The sequence below is a fragment of the Danio aesculapii genome, chromosome 1, assembly GCF_903798145.1.
Source record: "Danio aesculapii chromosome 1, fDanAes4.1, whole genome shotgun sequence".
NCBI classification, from domain to species: Eukaryota; Metazoa; Chordata; class Actinopteri; order Cypriniformes; family Danionidae; genus Danio; species Danio aesculapii.
In genome coordinates this window covers 9,101,723-9,125,372 of record NC_079435.1, presented here as the reverse complement: position 1 = coordinate 9,125,372, position 23,650 = coordinate 9,101,723, and the positions used below count along the sequence as shown (strand labels likewise).

At 35.1% G+C, this 23,650-nt stretch overlaps 1 protein-coding gene across 2 annotated transcripts in view; it reads left to right on the top strand.

The window, feature by feature from the left end:
• Nucleotides 1-7: 7 nt before the first annotated feature.
• The window catches only part of aplf (aprataxin and PNKP like factor), a 31,632-nt gene continuing 7,989 nt past the window's right edge, over nucleotides 8-23,650 (top strand). The window contains exons 1-8 of one of the 2 annotated variants that reach the window (XM_056456515.1): nucleotides 8-232; nucleotides 414-509; nucleotides 7,702-7,773; nucleotides 10,152-10,312; nucleotides 15,800-15,956; nucleotides 19,673-19,778; nucleotides 21,789-21,964; nucleotides 23,221-23,504. In XM_056456515.1, coding sequence (XP_056312490.1) covers nucleotides 417-509; nucleotides 7,702-7,773; nucleotides 10,152-10,312; nucleotides 15,800-15,956; nucleotides 19,673-19,778; nucleotides 21,789-21,964; nucleotides 23,221-23,504 — 1,049 coding nt within the window. In that variant the 5' untranslated portion in view covers nucleotides 8-232; nucleotides 414-416. Of the gene's footprint in view, nucleotides 233-413; nucleotides 510-7,701; nucleotides 7,774-10,151; nucleotides 10,313-15,799; nucleotides 15,957-19,672; nucleotides 19,779-21,785; nucleotides 21,965-23,220; nucleotides 23,505-23,650 lie in introns of both variants that reach the window. The other variant, XM_056456514.1, reaches the window with a different exon arrangement.

The window sequence follows — 23,650 nt, the reverse complement described above, 5'->3', positions numbered from 1 at the left end:
GTGCGCAAACGTTTAAAAATGTGTATCGTGTGGGTTGAAACAGCGCATGCTCATAGTTGAGCTGACCGGAAGTCTTTATTCTCCTACGAAAAATGATTATTATTCAAATATTACTACATTCTGGCGTGATCACAGTGTTTCTTTCGCGTTTTTAGTACTCATGAAGCAGCGAGCAGTTCGTTTGCTTGTATGTAACACACTAACGCATTCATCTTAGCCGCCTAAATCAACAGTAAGTAATATCTTGAAGTTAGTTACCAAATGACAGAGTTTGTATAGATGATGTAAAGTGTGGAGAGAGCAGCGCATGCGAGATCAAGATAAGATTTAGAGCAGTTGCACGCACTTTATGTCCTTATTTAACCAGCATTTAGTTTGATTTCTAATTAAAACTGGCATTTTGTTCTGCACAGATCATGCCAGGCTTTGAGCTGGAGCAGGTGGACGGTGGGAATCCTGTGGATCTGCCCTATGGAGAGACCGTCCTGGGCAGAGGGCCATTTCTTGGGGTAAGTGCAGTACATTTTCACCTATATAGCTTAATCATGTATTTATTATCTTATTTTATGTGTTCTTTACATTGTGTCAATTATCAGGGTTAAATTGATAAACATGAATGCCAACTAGGAAGTACAAGGTTCTGTTTGCTTTCTAAGCAGATATAAGATATAGAGCTGTAAAGTTTTTACATTCTGTATAGTAAATATTATATGGGGAAACAAGTCTCTTTGATGCATGTAAATAACAGAGACGCGTATGTTTATGTAAATTTATTCTCAAAATCCTCTCAAATTTGTTAGTGGATATTTTAGGGGTAAAACAGAACAAATGCAGATTGTCTTCATGATTTTATATATATTTAAAGCATCTTTTATGCTTAATTTTCTTCTAATTAAGCATAAAAGCAATTATAAATAGTTAGCATTATTTTAGCAGGAATTTGGTGGTTAAATAAAAACATTATTGCTCAAACTATTTAAATATAATTTGGTTTAAAGCAGCTATACTGTAAGTGATCAATAACAAGCTAATGTTTATTGTTGTAATCAGGACCCAATAATTAAATTGTTGACTATTTAACTGTAAATGTAAGATTTTTTTAAAGACTTTAACCTCTTAAGGGTTTTAACATGCAATTTTTATTTCTCTTTGCTATTTGGGCTTATTGGAACCTAATTAGAATAAAAATCTAAGTATCATCTTTTGATACAATGTACTTTTAGAGGAAATTGATGTCCATATATGTGGACTCGTGGTCCGAATAAAACACTTTTTCCTGAATGTTTTTTAATGCACATTTAACATAGAATTTTTTTTTAAACTTGCTTTGACTATCAGAGTAAAAACTAATTTTTTTTACCCATTTTGGCCTGTTAAAAATAGTGTTTGGGACATTTCATATGCTGCAAAAGAGTTGCAGGATGACACTGCATGTCTGTAACAAAATATAAAACATTAAAAGTATTCTAAATAGCCACTTAAGAGCTAAAATGTGCTGTCCACGTACAGGTATGTGGACACTGAAGCCCTAGGAGGGTAAACTTGCAAAAATAAAATATATTGGCCTGCTAAATGTTTTCTACTTGTTACTTTAGGGTAGAGATGCCCAAAGTAGGGCCCGTGGGCCAAAGTTGGCCCATGGTAACCTATAATTTGGCCGGCCGTCCCATCTGAAAAGAGATTTAGAACGAAGGTTGCGGCAAATTCCTTTAACAGGGATTGACATTTCTAATTTAACATAACTTTTAAACAAATGAAAGCAAAGGCAGGTTCAGCTTGACTTGTGTATTTATCGTTGAACACCATTGTGTAATAAATGTGTTTGTTTTTATTGTAAGAAGAAAAAAAAAGTATAATTATTGATATAATTGAAGTATTTTTTCTATTTATTTTTTCAATATTAATAAATTAGGATATTACCATGGTAGCTTTAATGTAATAGTTTAGTGTATTTACCTTCGGCCCACAATCAAGTTTGGTTTTTGGGCCTTCATAAGAATACGTTTGGGCACCTACGCTTTAGGGCAGGGGTGGGCAAACTCGGTCCTGGAGGGCCGGTGTCCTGCACAGTTTAGCTCCAACTCTGGTCAAACACACCTGCTTATAGATAATTAGTGATCTTGAAGACACTGATTAGCATGTTCAGGTGTGTTTGATTAGAGTTGAAGCTAAACTATGCAGGACCGAGTTTGCCCACCCCTGCTTTAGGGTCTTGAACCAAATCAGTCACTTATTTTGCTGCAATGAGCAACCAAGTCCTGAAGATGGCACTCAAACTCTTATATCTGAGGGTTAGAAATAAGACACTCATATCTCATGAACTGATGTAAATAGTTTTCATTGCGTTAACGAATATCTGTAGTGATCGTTAAACCAACATAAAAGAAGATATTTGGAGAATGTTGAAAACTGATAGCCTTTGACTTCTGTAGGAATTAAAATACAGTGGAAGTCAGTGGTTACCAGTTTCCAACATTCTTTAAAATATCTTTTTCATGTGTTCATTCTTGTTCAACAGAAGAAAGAAACTCTAACAGGCTTGAAATAAGCGGAGGCTGAGAAAATGATGACAAAATATTTGATATTGGGTGAACTATTACTGAACTATTCTGCAAATGGCTTCAAAGCATAGACCATTTGTTTCTGTTTTTTATTGTAATGTGTTGTTTTCTTTTGGTATTGTTTTTGATAATGATTTCATGTAGATCCTTAATTTTTTTTTGTTAGACCACAGGAAGAATAGCCACTATGCTGGGAGTGTCTAATGGGGATCTAAATAAACATGTGAATGTTAAATACCCTATAAAAGCAAAATAACTTTAGTTAATGTTTGTTCAGTTTGAGACCACCCAGCAAATATTTGTTGTGTTTAAAATAAGTCTAATAGACATCTAAAAATACTAGACTAATCATAAAATAAACAGGATTACATGACTATATGTGTGAAGTCTAAACTTTGACATTTGATGACTAGACTAGTATTTTTGGGCTACTCTTTGACATCTGTTAGAGTTTAGGCCAAATTTAGTCTTGCTATAGCCAACCCGTCAATGTTTAGATGTCTATTAGATGTCTATTAAACGTAAAACTGCTTGATGGACGTCTGTAAGCTAATGTGCACCTAAAAGTTGATCACTTTAGCATATAAACATTTAAATTTACAGCTGTTACCCTTCCAAAATGACACATCCTGCTTGTCTCAGACAAACTTCCTGTTTTAAGAGGAAATCTGTCGCAACAAGACTGAAAACTGTGTTCTTCATGTGACAGATAAGGGCTTTAAATCAGCCATATGATATGATGTGAAGTGACCTCATGGTGTCATTTAATGTTCTGCAACATGTATGATGAACGAATTGCAAGTGCCATTGGATCCTCTTTATAAAGTAATACAGTGCATGGACGACCAAAAGTTTTGGAGTGGTATGATTTGTAATGACGCCGTTATCATGCTTTACATTGGCAATTTATTATCAGGTGATACAAGCGACACAAGAAAACCTTAAGCCCTGGTCACATTACATCATTTTGTCATATTTTCGGCACGATTTCCTTGACGTAGGTTGTCGTGGGGAGTCGTAAAGTGACAACTGGGCATCATGACACAAGATTCAATTGTTTCTTCTCGTGTAATGTGGCATAGTTTACAACATACAGTTGAAGTCAGAATTATTAGCCCCCCTTAGAATTTTTTTTTTCTTTTTAAAATATTTCCCAAATGATGTTTAACAGAGCAGGGAAATTTTCACAGTATGTCTGATAATATTTTTTCTTCTGGAGAAAGTCCTTATTTGTTTTATTTCAGCTCGAATAAAAGCAGTTTTTAATTTTTTAAAATCATTTTAAGGTCAAAAGTATTAACCCCTTTCAGCTATATTTTTTTTTGACTGGTCACAGAACAAACCATCATTATACAATGACTTGCCTAATTACCCTAACCTGCCTAGTTAACCTAATTAACCTAATTAAGCCTTTAAATGTCACTTTAAGCTGTATAGAAGTGTCTTGAAAAATATCTATTTAAATATTATTTACTGTCATCATGGCAAAGATAAAATAAATCAGTTATTAGAGATGAGTTATTAAAACTATTATGATTATAAATGTGTTGAAATAATCTTCTCTCCATTAACCAGAAATTGGGGAAAAAAATAAACAGGGGGGCTAATAATTCAGGGGGGCTAATACTTCTGACATCAACTGTAGTTCTTCGATGCCTCACGACACTATCGCAGACAGTCTAGCATGTTTAATTTACTTTCCTGTTCTTCGCGATGAGTTCCGCCATGTGGGTGACACTGCAATAGGAGTACATAATTTCTCAGTTATATCCACGGTGACGCTGTTAATCCGCGGATCTGGTAATCAAAAAATAGGCTGCATGTTTAGCTTACTTGTGTGTCGGTCTCGGGTGGATAAGATCAATCATTGGTTATGCAAACTCTAACTACTTTCTTAAAAATATTAAAGCGTTGTAGGCAGTTTTATCTGACAGACTGACACAAATATGCAGAAATCTCCATTCTCGAGTTTTTCAGTTCTCTCAGCCTTCCAACTCTGGAAGCATGTTCAGTGCCGCTAGATATATCTTGTTAACCACATCACATTTGAAACCTTTGAGAGTCCTGATAAACCATTCAACATATGACATGGAGAAAAAAATGGCAAAATCAAGAAAAACTAAATATACAGAACATAATGTATACAAATAATCTAGCTGCAAGCAGCAATTAAGGGTCCAAGCAGTCCAGAGGCAGAATGAGCAAAGCAGCGCAGAGGCCATGAGAAACAAGCTTAGTAGGAAGTGAAACAATGAGTTTTTGAATACTTTTGAAGTATTTTTCACTTTAAATATCAGAAAATCATAAAAACAATGAACATATGAATGATTTCTTAGTTTCTTAGGCTACCTTTTGACCAGTAGGTGGCACTTTTACCACTTTTTGTCGGTGTAAGGTGACAATAGCTGTGTTTCCATCCAAACATGCAAATTAAACTTATGCGTCAAACTGGAATATTGCATAAAAGACGTGCGAATAAAGCAGCGTTTTCATCCAACAAGTCAAAGAGAACAAAATCATCACTTTCTGATTAACTGGCGCCAAATATCAACAGTAAAAACAGAATTTGCTATGACAGGAGAAGCTGCGTGAATCTTTTCCTCATTTAATGAATGACTTTCACCTCAGAAGACAATGCCGACATGTAATGAACGTGTGGTGGCGTTTGAAGGGGTGAGACGCAGAGCACAGGCTGGATGTAATGAATGCCACTAATACTGAAATGGTTACAGCGTTTTAGCATGACCAAAACAACATTTCAGATGTTTTACAGTGTGCTCAGCCTGCTCCATTCACACACATTTTATCATCACATGATCTTTTATAACAAAATTACTTGACTTTTTTTAATGCACTTGCTGGATTTTGTTTGGTTAGTTTAGTGGTTTATGCGCGTCTTTTCTTATTGAATAAAACGTTTATTCTACTCGGTTATGTGCATACTTTTATATGCGCATATGCAAAATGCACATAAGAATAGGTGGATGGAAACATAGCTAATGACGCACCTAAAGTTTGGTATCAATATATTTAACAAATATAATATATCACAAAAGAAGATATTTTGAAGAATGCTGAACACTGGTAGCCATTGGCTTCTGTAGGGATTAAATACCATGGAGGTCAGTGGCTGCCAGTTTCCAACATTCTTCAAAATATCTTTTTATGTGTGCGTTCAATAGTCCTAATAGAAATTTTGTGCAAAACTTAATTATTACAATTTGGAATCACTATTTCAATTATACTGTAAAATATTATTTATTATTGCAAAGTTACATTTTACAGTAGGGCTGTGCATTATTGTGGGAAAAAAACCTATATATAATAGCATGCTAATTATTGCGAAATTCAGTATATTTAAAAAAAATGATATCCAACATATTTCGTATTATTTCAGGGAAAAAGAAAGCATCGTTAAAATTTTGGAAAGTAAACAGCCTTGTTTTCCTGCCACATAAAACAAATCAGGCATTTTGACAATGTAAACATTCATTCATTTTCTTTTCGGCTTAGTCCGTTTATAAATCAGAGGTCGTCACAGCGGAATGTACCGCCAACTTATCCAGCATATGTTTTACGCAGCGGATGCCCTTCCAGCTGCAACCCAGTACTGGGAGACATCCATACACACTCATTTACACACATACAGTATGGACATTTTAGCTTACCCAATTCACCTATAGTGCATGTGTTTGGACTGTGGGGTAAACCGGAACACCCAGAGGAAACCCACACCAACACAAGGAGAACACTCAACACAGAAATGCCATCTGTCCCAGCCGAGGCTCGAACCAGGGACCTTCTTGCTGTGAGGCGATTGTGCTACCCACTTCGCCACCTTGACGCCACACTATAAACAAACACAAATAAATAAAATGCATACATCATCACTCCCATGTTGTTCTACTTGTAGTTTTATCAACCTGAAAACATCAAGGTTCAATCGGGGAACTTACTTTACGTCTTTGCTGTCTTATTGCTTTCCTAACATGGTCTAATTTTTGGTCATCATTTTGATATTAAATTGCTTATTTATCACAAGCGGTATTCCCATTACATCACAAACCACAGGAGAGGGCAAATTCTTCAGCAGGATAGCGCTCCTTCTCATACTTCAGCCTCCACATCAAAGTTCCTGCAAGCAAAGAAGGTCAAGGTGTTTCAGGACTGGCCAGACCAGTCACCAGACATGAACATTATTGAGCATGTCTGGGGTAAGATGGAGGAGGCATTAAAGATGAATCCAAAGAATCTTGATGAACTCTGGGAGTCCTGCAGGAACGCTTTCTTTGCCATTCCAGATGACTTTATTAATAAGTTATTTAAGTCATTGCAGAGATGTGTGGATGCAGTCCTCCAAGCTCATGGGAGTCATACACAATATTAATTCTGTTTCCACTGCACCATGACTTTATATTCTATGACTTTTGTCTAAGCAAAGCCAGATTATACTGTCCTAATTAAATAATTAAAAATCAAGGCATGATTATATTTTATTTTGTTAAAATAAGTAATCTAGAGGTCTTCGCCTTTCATATAAGCCACTTCTGATACCAAATGATCAACTAGAAATCAAGATATTATTTGTTTTTCCTAAAACTTGGATAGGCTTTTGTCAGGTGGTCTAAATATATTATTTCCTTATCATGATGTAGAAACATTAATAATTAATTACTGAAAGGGGTTGTTCTGCTTAACAATGTATTGTTAAGAATGTATTTGATATAGAAACGGGCCTGTAGATGTTCTGATTAGTTTTAATTGTCATTTTTTTGTGTGTTTTGATGGATGAATTAAGTTATCTATTACTTTTCTTAAACCCATGTGAACTGTATACTGCTTAATTTTGGCCAGGGCGCTCGTGTAAAAAAGATTAGGCTTTTTTCCTGGTAAAATAAAGGCTATAATAATAACAATAATAATAATAATAATAATAATAATAATAACTACAATACTAAAGAAATCATTTCTAACAATATTATATGCATATTTCCTTGCCACTTTTGATTGATTTAATGCATCCTTGTTCAATATGAAAGTGCCATTAATATGATGCATTCATGTGTTTCCCAGTAAACCGCAGTTCATCAATATATACCCCTCAATATTTCTGTTGTTCTCTGTCTTCTCTCTCCATCAGGTGAATGATAAGAGGGTTTCCAGGAACCATGGCATCCTTGAGAACCAGAGTGGTGTGCTGCGCCTGAAGCCTGTAGGTTTTATTTTGGTCCTCTAATGTGGGCTCGGGAGTCGTGATGATGGGTTTGTCATTTTAGACTCTCGTGGTGAATGAAAGCAGCGCTCGCCTTTGATAAGAAGACGTTAGAAGTTTTTAGAAACGAGCTCGCTCTCTCTCTTTAAAGCCGCTGTCGCTCTTAATTACACGTGTCGTTATGGCCTCTTAGTCATGCTGTCATAGCAACAATGAGGAGGGTTTTAGCCTCCATTGATCTTTTGACTCGGAGTATTTAATAAGGGCTTGTATCGGTCTCATGAATATTCATATTGTTGATGGGTAATTGGATTAAATTGGTGCCCTTGTGATGAAGTACACTAAAACATTAAGAAGGGGTACTTAAAATTAGTTTGTGTAAACGGGATGTTTTTATATGCTTAATTATGTGTAATTAATATTCTAAATTTTATTTTTTAAAACATTTATATCCATTCATTTTTCTTTGGCTTAGTCCTTTTATTTATCAGGGGTCGCCACAGCAGAATGAACCGCCAACTAATCCAGCATATGTTTTACACAGTGGATGCCCTTTCAGTCGCAACCCAGCACTGGGAAACATCCTTACACACTCAATGACACTCATACACTATGGCCAATTTAGCCTACCCAATTCACCTGTACCGCATGTGTTTGGACTTGTGGAGCACCCAGAGGAACCCAAGCCAACACGGGGAGAACATGCAAACTCCACACAGAATCGCCAACTGACCCAGCCAGGACTCAAACCAGTGATCTTCTTGCTGTGCGGCCGACAGTCCTAACCACTGAGCCACTGTGTCGCCCCATTTATATTCATATTAAATATTATTATTATTAATATTATTATTTGAAGTACACTGGAGCTTCTGCACAAGTGTAATTCAGTGTCTTATTCACTTAAAGTTTTGCATATGTTTTTTGTGTCATCATATTTTTGTAACTGAAGTAAAGATGACTTGAAGAATAAAAACCACATTTAAAAAGATAAAAGCATATTTAAATGAACTTCAAAATGTCAAAACATAAAAAAAACTGATTAAATAAATCATTAAAATAAAAAAAAAACAATAAAAAATCAATTAAAATGCAGAGCGAAAATAATAAAACAAATATTGAAATCCTGCTAATTATAAGTAAAATGTAAACATAAAAGTACAACAACAAAAAAGGTTCTGAAGAGATTTTTGTTGACGTTTAACTATTGAATTCAATCAGAAAACAAATTTAACCTGCTTCTTTGCAAAACTCTGGTTAGGGCTGCACAATATTGGAAAAATCTGATCTTGTGATATTTTATTTTTCTAAGATAAATATTGTGATATGAATATAGTTTCACAAGATAGTTGGATTAGCACTATTAGGTGGTTTTCAGATACAGAAATTGAATAATCATAATGCTAAAAATGCTTTTTTATTTGCTTTGTCCCGTTTTTAGACCAAATATCTAAAAATTTGTAGATCAAGAAAAAATTTAAGAATAAATGAGGCAAAATTAAGAGTTTTTCTTTAAAACAAGCAAAGTTTTTTGTCAGTGGAGTAAAATTATTTTATTTTTGCTTTGAAATGTAGATTTGGACTAGAATCAAGACACTTTACATTTTTTACTCATTTATTTTTTGCATAAATCATAAATTCCATTAAAATAGAGTAATTAAATAAAATTCTTTAGCTCCTGGTCAACTATAATCCAAACTCAACATTGCAGATCTTGCAGTGTGACTATTGCGGATGCACACGTTGCGATATCGATGCTGAAACGGTAAATATTGTGCAGCCCAGGTTCTGATAATGCCTGTATGTGAAAAAAAAAACATACAGTTGAAGTCATAATTATTAGTCCTCCTGTGATTTTTCAAATATTTCCCAAATGATGTTTAACAGAGGAATTTTTCACAGTATTTCCTATAATTTTTTTTCTTCTGGAGAAAATGTTTTGTTTAATTTCGACTAGAATAAAAGCAGATTTTAATATTTAAAAACCATTTTAAGTCAACATTATTAACCCCCTTATTTGTTTTTTATGGTCTACAGAACAACCCATCGTTATACAATGAATTGCTAAATTAACCTAGTTAAGCCTTTAAATGTCACTTTAAGCTCAATACTAGCATCTTGAAAAATATCCAGCAAAATATTATTTACTGTCATCATGGCAAAGATAAAATAAATCAGTTATTAGAAATGAGTTATTAAAACTATTATGTTTAGAAATGTGTTGAGTAAAATCTTCTCTCAGTTAAACAGAAATTGGGGGAAAATGTAAGAATTAAAATGTAACATGAGGGCTAATAATTCTGAATTCAACTGTATGCAAAAAAGAATAATATTGAATGACCTGTGATTAACCAGCATTTCTCTTGATTTCCATCCTCTAGACACACCTGAACCCTTGTTTCATTCAGACAAACATCATAGCGCCGCCTCAGCCGCTGGAGAAGGACCAGTGGCACTGCCTGAAGGATGGAGACATCTTTTCTCTAATGCCTGGAAAATACATTTACAGAGTCCACATTAAAGAAGACGATCAAACCCTCAGGTGATTCAGCCTGTCGCTCAAAGAAAAATCATATTCAAGTAACAGTACTAGGGCTGCACAATATATAGTTTCAGCATTGATATCGCATCATGCACATCCGCAATAGTCACATCGCAAGATATGCAATTTTGAGTCTGAATTATAGTTGACCAGGAGATACAGAATTGTATTTAATCGCTGTATTTATATGGAATTTAAACGATTTATGCACAAATAAAAGGTTTTCCCACTTAGAATTTGTATCTTGTTTCTAGTCCAAATATCATATTCTTGTGGAGTGCCCCATTTTTAATGTTATCAGACAACAATTTTTATCTGGACAGACTTTAAATGAAATATTTTTAAATGTGAATCCATCTGAAATTGTAAAATTTTTATCAAAAGGAAACCTTAAACTGTTTTAGATTTTTATCTTGTATATTATTATTATTATTATTGATATTTATGTATTTTACCTTGTGTATTATTTATTGCTGTTAATTACTTTTAATTATTAAAATATTTTCATATTTATAGAAAATTGGTATTTATAAAACGTGGTAAGTTTGATCTATTTTTTTTTGCCATGGCATAGCCAAAGAAGCTGAAATGGCAATAAAAATAAAACTCCCTCTCTCTCTCTAGTCCAAATATCTACATTTCAAAGCGAAAGCAAGATTATTTTAATTATCTCACTGGCAGATAATTTAACTTGTATTAAGGAAAAACACTTATTTCTTCTGAAGTTTTTTTTTTAGTGAAGCTGCTTTGACACAATCTACATTGTATAAGCGCTATGCAAATAAAGGTGAATTAAATTGAATTGAATTAAAAAACAACTATATTTTTACTTGATCTTAGAATGTTTAGATATTTGGTGGTCTAGAAACGAGACAAAGCAAAGCAAGAACAGCATATTTTGTATTGCAATTATATAATTTCTGTGCCTGAATAATACTGTTTGGCCCAATCCCAATTCTATTTTTGCACCCCTTCAAAATGTACCCCTAAGAAATGGGACAGCACTACAGCACCAGCACATGTCATCGCGATCTCTTGCTTCATATGAGATCAGATGATGGCGACTGCTGTAGTTATTCCAGTTGTGTTAGTTTTTGGTATTTATCTTCAGGACATCACTGAAGGCATATATCATGTTATCATAACGATATAATGTGGCAATAAGATCGTAACTATACTGCACATTTACACAGTGGCCATATTCATCTATTTAAACACACGAAAACAACATTAACTATATTGACCTTATTCTTCAATGCGGAAGTGTGCGCGTTGTTGCGATTGTTTTAGAACTTCCGATTCAGTTGCCTATGGGAAAAATGACTAGGAATAATAAACGGCAAAAAAAAAAACGGTCAAACTACTTTCTCTACAAACAGGTGTTTGCATTAGAATACAGACAAAGTAGAATAATATAATAAGAAAATATCAGTTTGCAACACCAAGCAGCAAAACGAGCTGTTTTTAACGTTTAAAAATGAATGGAAGTGAATGAGACCGGAAGTTTCGAGGCAAAATGATTCAAATGGCCGCGCCCACTCGTACGCGGAGAATAAGGTGAATAGCTGGCACTGTAAAAAGCTGATTTCCAGCCACTAGACTTTTCTGACAGGGTATTCGAGTGTCATTGGGTGACAGATTGTTGTGGGGCTGCTGTACAGGAGTTATAATTATGGATTATAGACAGTGAAATTTAGCTGTTTTTATTTTAGCATTTTTTTTTAAAAAGCATGATGGTAAAACACGAATGCGGTTATCAGGGTGTCCGCGGGGCGGAGCGAAACAGACGGCAAAATAGGAAAATGTAAGTTTGCGTACTCCTGGTTGGAGAAAGACGAGTTTAAACAGTGACTGAAGCCTGTCGCTGAAAACAACCGCGTAATTAATTTTTTTAAGCTTTGTTTCTTCCGAGCTTGTCTGAGTTCTGTTGCATGGTTGTGCTCCATTGATTTATATAACTACAACTGATCATTAACAACTGTTTATTAAGTTAAAGGTCTTATACTGACTAGAACTTGGTGGCGATGAGCTCTTAAAATATTCTGAGAAGGTCTTTAAAAAGTCTTAAAAAGGTATTGAAATGATCTTTAGGATTCTTGCATATAGCCTGGTTATGAATGCATTAAAACATGTGCTTGTTTGTTGTAAAAATTCATAATAATGACAAAAAAATACTAATTTGTGGATCTCCGGACTTCCGTGTGCAGCCATACTGCCATTGTAGCCTGTGTATTCTGTAAAATTTTCGTACACCTTAGTTTCGAGTGTGGTCCTGAAAAAATCTCAGTTTTAAAGGTTTAATCTACCCCTTCTTCTTAGCCCTATGCCTTCAAGTTAAAGAGAACTGGGACACCCCTACCCCTTCACAAAAACGCGCAAAACAAGGGGTAGGGGGAAGGGCTAAGGGGTAAAATTGGGATTGGGCTTTAGACTCCCCAGAAAAACCATCAAAAAGCGCTATTCAGACTGTTTTGTAAAACTGTATCGCAATATTTATCACAGAAAAATAAAATATAGCAATATTTTCTTTTAATATCGTGCAGCTCTTTAAAGTACTATTTCTTGCCCAAAAATGTGCAGTTAAAGTACAAGTCTTCTTGGACACTGTTAATGCTTCCACACACTGCATGTTTGCTGCATGTATAAAGCGCCCGTGTCTTGAGGTTGTTCTGTGTGATGATTTTTCTACGCTTGATTTGATTGGATGGGAATCACAGGACTGATTATTCTACCCGGCCAATCAAATATAAAAAAATGTACAAGTAAAAAAAGGACAATAGTGTAATCTGGCGTAATCATGATGAATCACAAAAGCAGTCTATTATAGGCAGAATAAGGTCATCTGACCAATCAGAGCCGAGTAAAAGCTCAGAAACACTGAAATAGAGACTAAGTCGAAGGAAAATGAGTGTATGGATCTGAAAGAAGAGCTGTATTCTGCAGTGACAATTGTTTTTATTCATTCATTAATTCATTTTCAGCTTAGCCCCTTTATTAATCAGGGGTCGCCACAGCGGAATGAACCGCCAACTTATCCAGCATATGTTTTACGCAGTTGATGCCCTTCCAGCCACAACACAGTACTGGAAAACATCCATACACACTCACTCACACTCACACACTACAGACAATTCAGCTTACCCAATTGACCTATAGTGCAAATCTTTGGACTTGTGGGGAAACCGGAGCACCCGGAGGAAACCCATGCGAAGGCGTCGAGAACATGCAAACTCCACACAGAAATGTTTTTTAAATGGAAAGCTTTTATTGTCGCATGGCATTAGCCTATTATAATACAAATGATTTTAGTCTCATATTTAATGTTTATGGTTCAAAACTATTAAGATTTAAATTGAGTCCTGATGGACGTCCATAATTACAGAAGTGAAGCCGGTTGTTAATGTTTCACTTTGACTTCAGATTCTATTAAGCATGTGAATATTCTGGCCTTCATGAATATTCAGATGTGCTCATGCACGTAGTGTCATCTTTAAATAGCGGCCTTTATTAGATCCGGCCATTTATCTCCTCTTTCCCTCTAGTCATGATAATGAGTGTCTGTTCATTTTGACATTTACTCAAGGGTGCTTTCACATCTGTAGTTCGCTTCATTTGGTCAGGACCAAGGGCAATAAATGATACATTGTAGCATTTTCTGCCGTCTTTGGGTCGTTTTCACACCACACTGCTGGCTTTGGTCTGAACCAGATGAAAATAACCAAAATGCAGTCATCTGACAAAATTCACATCTCTTATTGGCCAGATGTTGTTAAACATATTTCCTAAACTGCTTATCGATTGGTCAGAATTCACATGTGGGTAAATGCCAAAGGAACTCCCGCATGTAAACAAACCGGCAGACACAATAACGCTTTTTACCATGGAGCTACAACTGCGCTGACTGATTGTATCCCTGCTCATCGTATACTATATAGTTTGTATACATCACTTTAGACAAACTCTACTTTTCGAGAATGAAGCGCGACTGCGGCTGGAAAACAATGTTTTAATGCATCGCACGTCACTTCAGGAGGAGGCGTGAATTAATTTAGCTAATATGCGACATGGTCATCTTGCGGAAATATTACCAACGACCCATCAGGTAATGTTTTTCCCTCTCTTTTCCTCTCTGTTGGTAAAGCGCTGTCAACAAATATGAGAGGGGTCTGGATGCAGACCTGGTGCAGTGCAATCTGAGCTGCATCCAATGCTTTTTAATGCGCTCACCTAACCCCACCCCTAACCGTCACAGTGACGTCACTAGCCCCATTGAGTGCATTGTGTCCGACACCGCATCGCTGAGTGATGCAATCTCAGCTTGCATCATAAAGGCTGCATCCAGATACTATTGACAAATATTTTTCCTTCACACCCCATAATGCACAGCGCATCGGCCTACGGCAGCTGGATTAACGTTAGTCCAAAAGGCGCAGTACTTTTTGCGGTTGGGTCTATTTTAGTTCTGATTAAATTCTCACCACAAACGAACCGCTCCAGGGTTCGTTTGAAAGCGTACCGAGACCACTACTTCAAGGAGGTCTCGGTACGCTTTTTTGGTGCGCTTTTGGTGCGCACTCGAGTACAATTGGTGCATTTACATCTGCCCAAACGAACCGCACCAACTGGGAAAACAAACTCTAGTGCGATTCAACCGAACTAAATAAGAGCGGTGTGAAAACACCCTAAGAAATTGATCTGTGACCTGTAGAGTTGAGTTTAAAGGACACTTTTATAGATTTTTTTGTTTGTTATAACGAGCTTACATTCATGAATTCATTCATTTTTCCTTTGGTTAGTCTCTATTTCAGAAGTTGCCACAGCGGAATGAACCACCAACTATTCAAGTGTATGTTTTATGTAGCGGATGTCCTTCCAACCATAACCCAGTATTTGGAAACGCCCATACACACTCATTCACACACACTGCGGTCAATTTAGTTCATCAATTCCTCTATAGCGCATGTCTTTGGACTTGTGGGGGAGTAAACCCGGAGTAAACCCACGCCAACACGTGGAGAACATGCAAACTCCACACAGAAATGCCAACTGACCCAGCTGGGACTCGAACCAGCGACCTTCCTGCTTTGAGGCCACTGTGCTAACCACTGAGCCACCGTAATAAGCTTCCAGACTCTTAAAAATGGACATCTTAAAAAAGAAAGATGCTTTGATACACCCAGATGATAAACGAATGATAAGAGCCACCGTGACCAATCGGCTCTGAACGTGTTCATTTGCATACATTTAAAAGTCAGGCCTTTCATCTGTGAAATTAGACAATTAGGATGCTGTCTCTATTCGTACGCCGAGCTCGCGCTGACGAGGGATTGTTGATTTTGTTTTTGTTAATGGAGAATTGTGGCCATGCATAAGCCTCGAGTGGAAGGTCACAGTTGTTGCGTCTGAATTGTGATGATGGTTATGTCGTTTTACTGAAGTCTGGTGCTTTGATTTGGAGACGTAGAGATGAGTTTTTTTTGTTCACAGGAACAGTCAGGCATTTGGAGAGGATGTGGAGGTGGAGAAGTGTTTGTCTGAAGACACACTCGAGGCCAGCAGCTGCACACACTCCAACCTGAGACACACACATGCAGAAGATGAAGGACCCGCTGGTTCTTCACACACTCTTGCCTCTCTAAATGAGGTGCGTGTGTGTCTTTGTGAGTGTGTTCTGGTTATGTGGTAAAAAAAAAATTGTGTAGTGACAAATGACCTCTCTGTCTGTCTGTCTGTCTGTCTGTCTGTCTGTCTGTCTGTCTGTCTGTCTGTCCACTCATTCATCCATCTATCTATCTGTCTATATAACTGTCTGTCCATCTATCTAACTATCTGTCTGTGTTTATCCATCCATCCAACATCTGTCTGTCTATCCATCCATTTATCTGTCTATCCATCCATCCATCCATCCATCTGTCTATCCATCCACTCATTCATCCATCTGTCTATCCGTCTCTTTCCATCTATATAACGTCTGTCCATCTATCTATCTATCTAACCATCTGTCTGTATTTATCCATCCAACCAACATCTATCTGTCTGTCTATCCATCCATTTATCTATCAATTCATCCATCCGTCTATCTTTCCATCTATCCAAACGTCTATCTGTCTCTGTCTATTCATCCAGCTATCCATCCATCCATGCATCCATCTCTCTATCTATCCAACTGTCTGTCTGTTGTTCAAGTGTTCCATCCATCCCTCTATCTATCTATATATCTGTCTATCTATCTAATGTCTATCCGTCTGTCCATTCATCCATCTATCTATCCAACCAACTGTCTGTCTATCATTCATTCGCTCCATCCATCCATTCATTCAATCGTTCCATCCATCCGTCCATCTAACATTTAATAATTCAGTCGTTCCATCTTTCCATCCATCCATCCATTCATCTATCTGTCTGTCTATCTATCTAATGTCTATAGGTCTGTCCATCCATCCATCCATCCATCCATCCAATTGTTCCATGCATCCATCCATGTAATAATTTCATCCATCCATGCATCTATCTATCTGTCTCCCTATCTATTTAATGTCTATCCATCCATCCATATATCCAGCCAACCGTCTATCTATCTATCTATCTATCATTCTGTCATTCCATCCATCCTTTCATCCATCCAATTGTTTCATCCAACGGTCCATCTATCTTTCAATGATTCATTTGTTTATCCATCTATCCGTTCATCCATCCATTTCATCTATCCATTCATCCATCCATTTCATCTATCCGTTCCATCCATCCATCCATCCATTCAATCATTCCATCCATTCATCCATCTGTCATTCAGTGATTCAGTCGTTCCATCCATCTGTCTGTCCGTTCATCTATCAACCAACCATCTCACTATTTATCATTCAGTCGTTCCATCCATCCAATCGTTCCATCCATCTGTCCATCTATCATTCAATGATTCAGTCGTTCCATCCATTCATCCATCTGTTTAATCTATCTGTTCAATCCATCCATCCAATCATTCCATCCATCCTATCGTTCCATCCATCCATGCATCTATCGTTCAATCCTTCTATTCATCTATCATCTTTCTTTTTTCTTTCTTTCTTTAATCATTGTTCAATTCACCTCTCTGTCTTTCCTTCCTTCCTCCTTTAGTTCAGTTTTTTAGGAAAACCTGCAGGGTCTATCTCAGTATAGTGGATGTCTATGGTGCTCAGTGGCTTAAACTTTCAAATTGCAGTTTCAGTGCAGCTTTTAAAATGATCCCATCTAAGGAACAAGGGTCTTGTGTAGTGATACAATGTAAAAACAGATCGTGGAAACTGCAGTTTGGAAGTTCAAACCACTGAGCACCGTAGATATCCACCAAATAGAAATATAACACGTGTTCCTCAAAACACCCAGAAAAAACATCATTTCCTTTTGACTGAAGAAAGAAATGAACATTTTTGGATTGTGCTGGTATGAGTAAATTATCAGGAAATGTTCATTCTGGAAGTGAAGTAATTCTTTAATGGACGCGTAATTTCATCCCGATTATAAATGTGGATTTTGGTGATTTAAGCATTATTGTACTGGATCCTGATTCACGAGTTCACTGTAAATGATTTATTGCAGGACTTATCCTGCTTTTATTATGACTGCTTTTGCCATTATTTGAAAATTCCTGCCTCTGTTTTGTGGTCTTGTTTCTCTATTCCCCCTCAGAAATCATAACATTTTTAATAACATACTCCTACTAGAACTTTATACATTCAGTAAAGTGTGTCTGTCATTTTCACCATTTTTGTATTTTTCCCATGTTGTCAATAGAGAGACAATGTGTTATTTTTGGGGAAATACAGAGAAAGAATTATATAAGCTTAATTGTGTGTGTGCGTGTGTGTGTGTAGATTTATCTATATCTATACATTTACATCTCCACTCACTAGCCACTTTATTAGGTACACCTTAGTAGTACTGGGTTGAACCCTCTTTTGCCTTCAGAACTAAGCCACTGGCTTAATCCAAAGATTCAACGAGGTACTGGAAATATTCCTCAGAGATTTTGGTCCATGTTGACATGATAGCATTACGCAGTTGCTGCAGATTGGTCGGATGCAAAAAAAATTGTCGGCCCAAAGGTGCTCTATTGGATTGAGCTCTGGTGACTGTGGAGGCCATTTGAGTACAGTGAACTCATTGTCTTGTTCAAGAAACCAGTCTGAGATTATTTGCGCTTTATGACATGGCGTGTTATCCTGCTGGAAGTAGCCATCAGAAGATAAGTGCACTGTGGTCATAAAGGGATGGACATGGTCAGCAACAATACTCAGGTAGGCTGTGTCGTTGACACAATGCTCAATTAGTACTAATAGACCCAAAGGGTGGCAAGAAAATATCCCCCACACCATTACACCACCGCCAGACTGAACCGCTGATATAAGGCAGGATGGATCCATGCTTTCATGTTGTTGATGCCAAATTCTGACCCTACCATCCGAACGTTGCAACAAAAATCGAGACTCGTCAGACCAGGCAAAGTTTTTCTAATCTTATATTCTGCAATTGTGGTGATCCTGTGCCAATTGTAGCCTCAGTTTCCTGTTCTTAGCTGACAGGAGCGGCACCCGGTGTGGTCTTCTGCTGCTGTAGCCCATCTGCCTCAAGGTTGGATGTGGTGTGTGTTCAGAAATGCTCTTCTGCAGACCTCACTTGTAACGTGGTTATTTTAGTTACTGTTGCCTTTCTATCAGCTGGAACCAGTCTGACCATTCTCCTCTTGCATCAACAAGAGGGCATTTGCCCCCACAGAACTGCCGCTCACTGGATATTTTCTCTTTTTCGGACCATTCTCTGTAAACCATAGAGATGGGTTGTGCATGAAAATCCCAGTAGATCAGCAGATTCTGAAATACTCAGATCAGCCCGTCTGGCACCAACAACCATGCCACATTCAAAGTCACATAAATCACCTTTCTTCTCCATTTTAATGCTCTGTTTGAGCTGCAGCAGATCGTCTTGACCATGTCTAAATGCACTGAGTTGCTGCCATGTGAGTAGAAATTTGCATTAACGAGCAGTTGGACAGGTGTACCTAATAAAGTGGCCGGTGAGTATACCTACACACACAATTTATAAATAACATTGAAATTAAGCAAATATGTTAAAGTCACAATTATTAGCCCTTCTATTTCCCAAATAATGTTTAACAGTGCAAGGAAATTTTCACAGTATTTCCTATAATATTTTTTCTTCTGGAGAAAGGCTTATTCATTTAATTTCAGCTAGAATAAAAGCAATTAGTCATTTTTTTAAACCATTTTAAGGTCAATATTATCAGCCCTCTTAAGCAATATTTTTTCCAGTTGTCTACAGAACAAACCATTTTTTATTTTCTATTTATTTTGTGTTTTTAAGGCACCATCCAAGAGCCCTCAGGACAAGTCCACTCTGCCCCTGAGGAAGCGTGTTTTGCCAGCCTGGATGACGGCTTCAGCTGCAGCCAGTCCATCGCCTGCCAAAGGTACTGTCCCCATGACAACCTCGCTAGTCTTCTGTCCGTCTCACACCCATTGAAGAAAAAAAGAAAGAAAAGAAACCTGTGGCTGAAGGATAAAAGTGAGAAAGCAGTGGGAGTTTGTCTGCATCTGCTTGTCAAATGGGTTTGTGTGCTGTATGTGAATGCTTTCAGATGTCTCTCTGGTGCACACAGAAATGCAGATCCACAAATGCAGATGTATCACTAATATGCTTGTAAAAGAGCAAGTGCAGATTCTCTAAACACCTCATTAGCACTAAACCTGTCATATTCAGCTCTCCATCTGGAGCTTGAGTTGCTTTACACAGCGCTCTTATGTTTCTCTTCAGCTCAGTTATATATTAGATGATTTTGGATCTCTGGCGAATAGCTAGTATGTTTATTCCACCTTCTGATTCATTATGTACATTACAGTCAGTGCTAAAGTGTGATATATCCTTAGCCATAATTCAATAGCAGGGTCCTACTATTTTTGCTATTATTTTATTTTATTTATTATTTTATTTATTTTTTATTTAATTTAGTTTTTTTATTATACATTTCTATGTATTTTTATTTTTTTAATTTTAATTTCATTTTTTACAATTAATTTGTTATTTTAATTAAATTTTTTAAATAAAATTTTTTTTATTTAACTTTTTCTTTTATTTTAAGTTTTTATTAATTTTAAATTTTATTTAATTTCAATTTAATAAAATTTACTTTTTATTTAATTTAATTAAAATTTTAATTTAATTTAATTTATTTTTTATTTATAATTTTTTTATTTAATTTTATTTAATTTACTTTTTATTAAATTAAATTTATTTATTTTAATTTAATAAATGTTTTATTTTACTTAATTTTTTATTTAATTAAATTTATTTTTTATTTATTTATTTTTTATTTAATTTTATTTAATTTACTTTTTATTCAATTTAATTTATTTATTTTAATTTAATACATTTTTTATTTTACTTTATTTTTTATTTAATTAAATTTATTTTTTATTTATTAATTTTTATTTAATTTACTTTATATTCAATTTAATTTATTTATTTAATTTAATAATTTTTTTATTTTACATTTAATTAAATTTAATTTTTATTAAAATTAATTTTAATTTTATTTATTTCTAAATTTTATTTAATTTTTTACTTTTTTATATTTATTTATTTATTATAATTTTTTATTAAATTGTTTATTTTATTTATTCCTATAATTTATTTTAATTTATTTTTTCTTTTATAATTTATTTATTTTTTTTTTATTTTATTTTTTTATTTATATTTTACTTTTTTATACTTTAATTTTTATTATGAAAACTATTTTATTATTATTTTTATTAAAAAAAAAAATTCTATTTAATTTAATTTATTTTAATTATTTTATTTTATAAAATAGAATAGCAACATAGAATCAGAATGGATGATAAAAGTGGAAATGCTTGAAATGTCACAAAGATTTTGTGTCTGGAAAATGGGAGAAAATTTGGTAATTTTATGTTTTAAAAATGCATAAATATTTTGTATAAATATCATTTATAAATTATTTTTTCTTATAACATCAAATTATATTTTTTTGATAGAATTTATTTTTGTTTTATTTGGTTTGTCAGTGATTGAGTGACTTATATTTGTAAATTATTTTATTATTATTATTATTATTATTATTAATATTATTATTATTTAATATATGTTGCATATTTATTCCAAAAAATCTAAATTAGTAATATTCATGTTTTTTATTCATATAATATTTAATAATGTTAATGCTTGAAAATAAAATGGCCTATTAAATCTTCAAGCATTTGAGCAACCACTGCAAATACAACGATCTGATTATTCTTAAAAGGCATTCTCAAATAAATAATTATTGCCTGTATTTTGCATATAAAAATATGGTGGTGGATATTATCACAATATATTGAAAATTGCCATACGTCTAATATTTACTTAATGATAATGCTGACATTATCCATCAATAAACATTGTGTTTGTCCTGTTTTCTCAGTAGCCAAAGCAACCCCTACAAAAGCCAAACGGGTTGCGACACCCAAGCGGGCAACTGGACCAAAACGGACTCGAACCGCAGCGATGTCATCCGAGGAAGAGGAGCTGGAGGACAAAACGCCCAAGAGGAAAACAAAAAGACTGAAGAGCGACTCTGAAGAGGAGTCCATGCCACCTCTGGTAGCTCATACTGTACACTTGACAATTGTGCATAATAATGTAATATACCAATGACTGCAGAGCTCACAAGATGTGTTAAGCATATAGTTTTGTATGGGGAAAAATATAGCTGTCAATAGAGTGTGTTTAAACGACCAGCGTCATTGTTATGAACTCCAAATGCGCTGAAATATTTGCCTCACAGACATGAGAGTTAAACTTTTTTTTATTAAAATGTTTTTATTTAATTTAATTTTAATTTAATTCATTTTTTTGTTTATTTTTTTATTTAATTGAATTGAATTTATTTTATTTTTTAATTTAATTAATTTTTTTATTTAATTTTAATTATTTTGATTTTATTATATTTTTTATTTTTTAATCATTTTATTTATTATAATTTTTTATTTTATTTTTTAAAATATTAGATTTTAAAAATATATATATTTTATAAAATTTTTATATAATTTAATAAAAAAAGTTAATTTTTTATTTTATCTACACCTTCCTTTCTTCATGTGTTCGATTACTTTTTTCCTGCGTCATTTCATTTGATCACACATAACTTTCGTAAAGTTTTGTTTTCTTTGCATATATGGGTTTCTTTGGTTGTTATCAACATCTGAGGAAAAGTTCAAGTCAACGGCACCTTTAGAAATGTGTTTTCTGAGAAAAATGGTGACGTGTTCAATACTTATTTCCCCCACTGTATGTATCTACATAAAGCTTGAAATCTCTACGCACTGTATAAACAAACCAACTACACTTTAAAACAAATGTTCTCTGGTTTTGTAATCTGTATGAAACAAATGCAGGGTTGTTTTAGCAACATGATGGGGGAGGTGCTTTAAAAAAAAACATTTGTTGACATATCAGTTAAGAAAAAAAGCAACTCTACATTTTTTCATACGATTTAGTACACACTGTAACTACAGAAGAGCTTTAAATAAAAAAAATCTATCTAAACTCTTGCTAATGGTCTAATCCGATTCAATGATCTATGCTAAGCTAAGCTAAAAGCACTCCCACCAGACTCAGTGACCATTGTATCCAGTGACCCTGGTACTTATATTGTATGTCTTTTTGTTTTTATTTTGTCATTTGAAAGTGTTTTTTAGTTTTGATTTGTTTAAAAAAAAGTCCTTAATCTACCTTTTACAAAACCTGCAGAAACCCTGTAAAGCTGTGTACACAAACAATGTCACTTGTATTTAACATCAGCCTATTGTTGCATTGAAATGAAAGCAGAAGTGAGTATTTGCTGTGTGTCCTGACAGGATGATGCAACGGCTCCCAGTGGAGCGTCTTCAGTCCCGGACGGAGCGAACGGCAGCGGAGTGATGGAGCGTAATGATGAGGACCGGAGAGGAGGTGGCAGGAGAGCCCAGGTCAGACCAGGAGATCAAAACTCCAAGACTCAGACTGAAGATCGCAGTGATTCTCAGGTCAGCCGGGGACACTCGCAGAGGTCAGAGATCGCAGAGACAGAGAACAAAACAAGCAGGAGTGAAGTGAAGAAACCACGGCGGACAGCCTGTCCTTATGGCAGCTCCTGCTACAGGTACTGACGCAAACAACCTCCAGACTACTTTTCCAACTTTACCTTCAAACTTTTGTGTAGCTTATTTTGTTGCGCATTTTGGAATATTGCATTAGAAAATGTGTATAGCAAGATATGTGTGTGTCTTGTATAAATGTGTATAGCTC